Source organism: Tetrao urogallus (assembly GCF_951394365.1).
Source record: "Tetrao urogallus genome assembly, chromosome: 10".
NCBI lineage: Eukaryota > Metazoa > Chordata > Aves > Galliformes > Phasianidae > Tetrao > Tetrao urogallus.
In genome coordinates this window covers 13,759,502-13,768,063 of record NC_136823.1, presented here as the reverse complement: position 1 = coordinate 13,768,063, position 8,562 = coordinate 13,759,502, and the positions used below count along the sequence as shown (strand labels likewise).

The 8,562-nt window shown below is 41.2% G+C and overlaps 1 protein-coding gene across 1 annotated transcript; it reads left to right on the top strand.

Moving 5' to 3' along the window:
• Positions 1-655: 655 nt before the first annotated feature.
• Positions 656-8,282, top strand: THOC7 (THO complex subunit 7; the record flags this gene model as incomplete). Its single annotated transcript, XM_079540396.1, has 8 exons — positions 656-674; positions 929-1,046; positions 1,951-2,078; positions 2,391-2,477; positions 3,872-3,929; positions 7,082-7,148; positions 7,272-7,341; positions 8,215-8,282. 8 exons carry the CDS (start codon positions 656-658, stop codon positions 8,280-8,282), a joined length of 615 nt encoding a protein of 204 aa, XP_079396522.1.
• Positions 8,283-8,562: the final 280 nt, after the last annotated feature.

The window sequence follows — 8,562 nt, the reverse complement described above, 5'->3', positions numbered from 1 at the left end:
GTGTCAACATTTTGGTCCAAAAGGCAAAAACCCAACACTTGATCTCATCCAACAGCTTAACGCCTCTTTTCTCCCGGCTCAGCGCAGCGCTGGTTAGCTTTTCCATAGGCACAGCCCGCTTTGGTTAGCAGCCAAAGGAAACCCCGCAGGGACAACATTTCCGCGCCCTTCCCTCTGCCCCTCGTGTCAATGCACACACCACAGCCACGTCCCCAAGCGCGACCCGGGGCGCCCGGCCCGGCTCCCCCGCGCTCGCAGCGCCGTGCCCGCGGCTCGATGCCGGGCGTCGAAGGGCGAGGGCCACGTGCCGAGGGCATGGCGGAGCGGCCGGGCGGGGGGCGGCGGGGCCGGGGGCGCGGTGGTCGGGAGGTGGAGCCTGGCCGCGGGCGCGGGGACCTCCGCTTCCCTCCCCCGTCGGCCGCTCACCTGGCGGGGCCGTCCCTCGCCAGGGGGCCGGTTCCGCGCGGGGCGCGGGCCTCCCCGCCGGCCCTCCCCGCCGCTCCGCCGCCGGGCCGCGCGTTCGTCGCCAGCCGGCTCAGGCCCCAGCCGCCGCCGCCGCCTCCCCCTCCATGGCCGCCGCTCTCGCCGGCTGCATTGTGGGAAGCTGACCTCACTCGCTGCTGCCGCCGCCCCGCCGGCTCCGCCGCTCGCCGCCATGGGGGCCGTGACCGACGGTGAGACCTCCTCCCCGCCGCCCTCCCTCCCCGCGGCCCCCGCTCCGGGCCGCTTTCCCCGGAGGAACCCCGCCGGCTGCTCGGCTCGGCCTCGCCCCGCGCGGAGCCCTCCGTGCCGCTACGCTCTGCGCCGCGGCCTGGGGCTCCGCCGGGCCTCTCGGGCCCCGCTTCTTTCTTTCGCCCGCGTCCTCCTGGCCGAGCCCCTGCCCTGCCGCGCTCCCGGCGCGGAGCTCTAAACCCCGTTTTTTCCACAGATGAAGTTATCCGCAAACGGCTTCTCATTGATGGTGACGGAGCCGGGGACGACAGGAGGATCAATCTGCTGGTGAAGAGTTTCATCAAGTGGTGCAACTCCGGATCTCAGGAGGAAGGGTATTTGTTTGCTGTTTTTAAGTCTTGAAACTCATTGCTTTGCGGTTCAGCACAAAACTGAGCTTCTGTTTAGACAAAGAAAGTAAACTGCGTTCAAATGGATCCAGCCAGGCTGGATGGGCAACCTGGTCTGGCGGTTGGCAATCCTGCACACAGCAGGGGGTTGAAACTAGATGATCACTGTGGTCCTTTTCAACCCAGGCCATTCTATGATCTTTGCTATGTTCAGCCCTGTGTGGTTCTCAGGACAGAGCCCAGGAGCTGCGGCAAGAAATGTCAAAAATTACAGAGCAAACCATCCTGAAATCTAACAGAGCAGTGAGGGCTCTGCACGTTGCTTCACGATTCAGCAGTCCTGTTATTACAACAGGATCACGACTTGAGTGCTCCAGTTGGCGGCTCTGCATTTGTTCTGCTAGGTGGGGGCTGTGCTGCTTCTGCTGTGCTGGCCTGAAAAGGAGGAAAACAACAGGCCAAAGAACTAAAGGTTGAGCAACAACATGTTGTTCTGCTGCAGGGTCTGTGCTAATGCTGGATATGAATTCCAGGAGGACATTCTGTGATGATGCTGTGCACAGAGGAGCGCTGGAGTGTTTAAATATTAATGGTGGTGGTCACAGAGCCGGCCCTAGTTGGGAAGGGTGTAATCCCTGGAGCAATCTGCCCCGTGTTCTAATGCTGCTTTGCACCTTTAAGGACACGATGATAGAATTAATTGGTGCAGCATTCATTTTTAACTGCACTTTCAATAGTTATACATCGAATCTTAGAAATGTTTTATTACTTGAATAATTGCTGTTGTTTTAACAGTTCCTTGCATTACCTGAGGCTTTGTTTTCTGATTGTATAAAAATGGGCAGGTATTTTCATGCTGCTGAGAAATAAACGTCTTGTTTGCTTTCAGTTACAGTCAGTACCAACGAATGCTGAGTACTTTATCACAGTGTGAATTTTCAATGGGAAAAACTCTTCTGGTATATGACATGAACCTGAGAGAGATGGAAAACTATGAAAAAATCTACAAGGATATAGGTAAAGGATGAGAAAAAAATCAATCTTTTCTTATTTGAATTTCTCTTTCATAAAGAAGCTCGAGTCACGTCTGATAAACAAAATGTAAACGTATAATGGGTGACTTAAAAAAAATATTTTAATACCAGTCATAGTTGCCCTTGTATCTTATCAGTGTTTAAAGTGTGTATAAATAAAAACTTTTTTTAGTCTGTTGAAGTATAGCTTTGAACCTCGTGGAGCTTGCAGGCCGTCGTGTAAAGAGCTGTTTGTGATGGTTTAGCAGAATGGATTGTTGGCTTTTGTTGTTTGATTTGTGTCTTTCTGTTAAAGAAAATAGTATAGCTGCAGCACACGAGAAGATTTCTGAATGCAAGAAACAAATCCTGCAAGCAAAAAGAATTAGAAAAAATCGCCAGGGTAAGGAGCAATATTTACACTGGGCGGTTCTATTGAAGTGTTATCTTTTAAAATACATTGTACCAGAAAATAGATTACACGTTCTTGAAAATGCAGAAGAAAATGCTGTTATTAACGCTACATGTAGCGTTAGCTGGTGGGTTCCACACAAGCTGCTGAAAGTTTGGTTGTTGAGGTTAAGCCGGTAAATCTCAGTGACACGTAACACCAGGAAAGCTTAGAGAGTAGCTCAGAGGTGTTCTCAAGCCAAAGAAACCTTCCCAAGCATCCTTTAACAATTCAGTTGATTTAAGAACTAAAGCACATTATTAGCAGCAAGACAAAAGAGTTAAATAGGCTTCCACCCAGCACCAAAAATCATGTAAGTGTATTCCTTCAGCTCTTCAGGAGGAAAGTAAGAGCTAATACAGGAGCAGTTGTGCCAGTTGCATACCCACCAACCAATACGGCCTTGCAGAATACCTCTAAACCACCTATTAGACACATCTGTTCCCTACTTTTAAAAGTAGGGATTTGATATTTTTGGTTTAAACTTAAAACATTTCCCTGTAACAGTCTTATCAAAATTTAGCAATTGGGAAAGCAAAAGTTTGCTTCCTAAAAATTGAAATGTGAAAATAAATAGTTTAAAAAAAAAAAAAAAAAAAAGAACAGCTGTAACAGGTAAAAGGCTTTAAAACCTTTAAAAGCCACATCCAGGTGTGCTTTGTGGATAATTTTAGACTCTATTAGAAACTGTAAAGAGCCTTAAGCAGTAGAAAAGTAGAGTACTTAGATTTTTACAAGCACAGGTCAGAAGTGTTTGCTTTCAAAGATGTTCTGCCCACATTTTCCATCTGAATGAGGTGATCAGTGTATGTAAAATACTACCTTTAGGAAGCGCCCACTTTAATTGTCTACATAACCATCGTGTGGTTTTTAACGTGCAAAAAAAAGTTAAATCAAGCTGTTGTTTCTCTTGCAGTGTTTTATTTTTCTCTAAAAATCTTAAATGTCTGTGTAGTATCCTATCCACAGTTTCCTATATGTATTAGATTATATATAAAAGCGACACTTAAGATTCATACACAAATGCATCTGAAGCAGTGCAGAGCTATCTAAAGGTCATGTTTTCTTATCCTTTACAAATCCCTAGTACTGGGTAAGTTTGAGTAAGTAATTAAGGGCTTACTATCACCTGATCTTTATTTGAAACTGACTTTCATGTAGTCATCTACTTGGATCTGTTATAGTATATTTTTATACAGTTTTACATGAATGTTCCTTTTTTATGTGCAAGATATTACATAGAGATTTGAAAATGTTAAACCTTTTTTGAAAGAACTGATGGGGAATTTTTAATTCTTATTCTATACCTTCAGAATTTAGACTAATAATATTTAAATTTCTTTCAGAATATGATGCATTGGCCAAAGTCATACAGCACCATCCAGACAGACACGAAACACTGAAGTAAGTATGAGACTGCATTAGATTACAATAAACCAGCAAATTAAGTCACCAGATTTGACATTTTCTTGGTTCCACAATTTGACCTTTTTGTCCCTGTTACATAGTTTCTTTTGATGCAAGAAAAACTGGTGTTTCATTTTAAAATTGTGCTCTTATCAGCTTTCCTTCATTAATCTCTATCTGTATGGGTTCAGAAACATTACTAATAATTTTGTATTTGAAGTTTTTCCATTGTTAAGGTGAATGGATGAACTCAGATGTAAATGCACGGCAGTTTATCAGTGACAAGTTGATCAGGAAAGAGAGATAGCACGGCAGTGCTGTAAAGTGCAGCAGCAAGTAATCATGCAGAATATGTATCACACAGGCAAGTAAGATAGAATAAGGAATAGAGAAAGCAAGAGAAAGCTTGTAGTGTTGTTCTGTGTTTTCCTTCTAGTAGTTGTTCCTGCATGCCTGCTTACAAATTACTACCTTGTGTACCACAATATAGCCTGCCCTGGCATGTAGGTAAGACCTACCTGTTGTCCAACTCGTCCTGCATATAACCTCCAGTATTACCTGTCACAGCTGGGTTTGGATCAGCTACCTGTGCTTTTGGGCCATTTTGAGCAGTCACGAGGAGATCATCTTTTGAATATTATTAAGCCACAGAAACATTCCAGGACTTACAGCATCTACAAGTTTGTTCTTCTTTACCTGATTAAAGGCATGACATGGATTACTTTCTCATTTAAATGTAGCTCGTGTCTATCCTGCTGTCAGCTTTCAATGAAATTGTAGAGGGAAGCTATTATTTCATATCCCATGCTGTTTTATAGCAGCAGGAAGAATTTATCATATTATTTACCATAATATTAGCAATTTGTTTAGCTATAAACTTCTGACACTATTTCATATGCTTCTTTCTCATATATTATATTTTTCTTGGACTTCATTGCCTCAATCACTGTTATTACAGTTCATTCTCTTGTGACTTACTTATTTCTTTACTTCATTACTCAGCACGTGCCATTTATCAAGGGTTCATAAAAAAGGATTATTAAAAGTGAAGCTTTTCAGATAAGTCAGTTGACTTAGAATGGAAACAACTAATTGATAGTTTTGTGGGATTTTTTTTTTTTTTTAAGATGCCAGACTGTTAAGATCTGGGAGGGGAGGTGGTTTTAATTTTGCACAACACATCCAAGTGTCAGTTTCTTGAGCAGAGCTGTAAACGTCAATAAGGCCAGCTAATGAATTTAGCATTTTAGCTTTTCTTAAACTTAATTTCTTATCACCTTAGAAGAATATGTTGTTAGAAATAACCCTTTGTTCATGCACTGTAAGAGTGTCTGCAACATATCCCCCCTGTAGTCCAAGATGTGGACTTGCAGAGTCTCTATTTTACAGATTTTACAAATCAGACATAGTAAGAGAATGGAAACATCTTTAGAGAGAGCTTACTTCATATGTATTCCAGCTTTAACTGACTTCCCCATGTGAACACTAAACACAGAAACTGTTTTAATAGAAAGTGTTTTAATTACAAGGCTTTCTTTCCCTAGTTTGAGAGAAAAATATAGAAAATCACACAATGTGAATCAGGAAAACCCACCCAAAAGTCAGCGGAGGGAGACTCACCATCAACTCTTAGTTACTAAAAACTCTAGAGAAAACTTCTGTGAGGAGAAACACCATGGTTTATTGCAAGAGTTACACTTGTAGCTTTAGCAAGTCATACAGCACAATAGGACAAAGTTCAGAAAAATACTTTTTTTAATGCTTTTAAGGGGCTATTTCTTGGAACAACTAGTCCTGCAGCACAAAGGAGGAGAAATTGTTATTGAATCAGTCATGAGTAATGCATAGTAGCCAAGTCAGGAAGTGACAGGAGCTGGACCACTAAATGGCAGCGCCAGTGTAATTACCTGCCTTATCAAAAGAGCTGTTACAGCATGAAGCAACGACACCAGTCTTAGAAAAGGAGACAGAAAAATGAGAAGATCAGGCAAAGATTTTCTGGAGCTGAAAGTAAGAGAAGTAAAACACCAGGTGTAGCTCGGACATTGCTAGAAAATTGCTTGTCTTCTCACTGCCTGCTTATAGCTGACAGCAATGCATAAACAATGTTTGGTGAAACAGAAGCCTTTCAGAAACTAGAAGCCAGGTAGTGAAATCATTGCATAAGCCTATAAGCTGTCAGTCTGTTTCTGTAATAGGAAGGTTTACAATGCCACACCCAACCATATTTAAGGCATTCCCCTCCAGATACCAGCGTACTACCTCAGAAATAGACAACACCCTGAGGTTGCATTAAACCAGAGCTTTTTCCCAGCCATCGTGACTGGAAGCCCTTCTGTGATTCCCTGCCCAGACTAGTTGCAATAGCTCTCAGTGCTTCAGAAAAAAACAACTTTGTTCCCTTGCTGACCTGTATGCAGCTCTGCCTGCTAATTAATCAGCCTCAATCCACCTGACCTGTAAAGAAACAGGTTGATCTCATCGTATGGATCATAAATTACAAGAGGCATTACAGGAAAATGAGCAGGGCCAAACTGGAGGTTTGCTTCATCCTCATTTGAAAGCTAGTCTAGAATACCGTACCTATTATTCTGTGCCAGATCTCAGAAAGGATTGTAGTGGACCAGATGAGAATAGAAAACAAATGCTTGCAGAAGGGTCCTAAAGAGGGCTTGACAGGTTACATATCCAAAGAAGACAGGAATAATAACAAAGATTATAGATGTTGCATACTTCCTTTATCTCTTAATTAAAATAATAACTGGGATGGGAGAAGAAAATGAGAGCATATCTATGGATCACAGGAGTACAAATGTTGAATGTTGCTTTCTAAGGAATAAGCTAAGTCACGTATCATCTGAAATGTGGATTACTCTGTGTAAATCTGCTGTAAAGTTCATGATTATCCACTACTATGTCTGGTCAGGCTATTGTCAGAGATGGAGTACTTTATCTGACAATTGCTGTGTTTATTGCCTCTTTAGGTGAAGTAGCCTTACCTGTATGTCATTCCTGTTATTATGCTTTGTTTACCTTTGCAGTACTATTAGCCACACTGCTCATTTATTACTTAGTTTAAACCTGTTTTTCAGTAAATTCAGAGAACTTTAAAAAAAAATAAATAAATTACTATGACAATTCCTTTCCAGGCAGCTAGAAGCTTTGGGAAAAGAACTTCAACACCTTTCTCACATTAAAGAAAATGTTGAAGATAAGGTAGGTTTTTCATAGAGATTATTGCATAATTATTTAATAGGAACATAATTAAACAAGAATCTGCTATGAGTTGTTTGGCTGTATATGCTCTGAGTTTTCTGAATATACTCTTGATCATTCTAGTTGGAGCTGAGAAGAAAGCAGTTTCATGTTCTCCTGAGCACCATCCACGAGCTTCAGCAAACTCTAGAAAGTAAGTGATATTCTTAGGTAACACATGCATGGGTTGGGTTTTGGCAGATCAGAAGATGAGATAGCTTGCAGCAGTGGACAAGCTACATGCAAATTTGAATACAAAAAAGCTAAATGACTTAACCCTGTGAGGCATGGAGCCCGTGATAGAATGGGGAATAAAGCTGTCAAACACAAGAGCTAAATTCAAAAACACAGTCAAAACATACTTCAATCATACCAACCAAATTCAAAAAATCAGTGTTTACTTTTCATGCTCTAATAATACAGATAATACAGATAATTTTGTTTTAAATGTTATTTACTGGATGCTTGCTATGTCTTTTGAAGACAGAATAATTGGTATAGTCTGTGAGCATGACCTGATTAACATACACATGTTGCTATAAGAGCAGACTTTCATTCTCTAAGGCCCTCTAGATCTTCTTAAGCAGAATGAACTGTTAATCCTAGATGCAGTTTAGCAGAAGGTTATTGTTATTAAGCATTAATGACACTTGCTGAAGTATTAGTCTCTGAAATACATTTTTGTATGACCATAAGGTTTAGCTTTCAGTTTCTGGAATTTTGTAAAGGAAGTAAGAGTTTAGTGGAAGAACAACCTTAGCTGAAATAAAACATCAATAAACAAAGATAGAACATATAATTTGAAGCAGTCTGGCACTATTTGTTTGAATTGATCCTGCAGGATTTACCCTATATTTCCTGTAATAACTGTGGAAGAATCAGCCTCAAACATAGCATTTTGTATAAAACAATACTCAACTACAGATTTAAGGCAATCAACACAAAATACTTTAGCTGGCACAGCTTTGCACTATAGTTTGTAAATATAATCTAAGCACATTTAAATAACAATAATATGTTATTTTAGATGATGAAAAACTTTCAGAAGCTGAAGAATCTCAAGAAACTCAGATGGAAGCAGAGACCAAACAGTAAACATTGTTAGGACTACTGATGATACTCTTGAAGAATACACATACGTCCTCGCTTTGTTTTCATGCCAATAGAAAAAGAACGGCAGCTGAAAACTTTCTATTGCTTCTGTGAGTTTTAATACACAAGTACTTGTTTTGCTTTTGTTCCTGGTACAAACAATTCCAAATCTGTACAGATGGACCCTTTGTGTTAATCCATAAACTTTGACAAGAAATATGTTTTGGCTTACAAAAGGTGAATCTTCTGTACATTAATTGTGAACTGAGGTGTTTGCAAATCA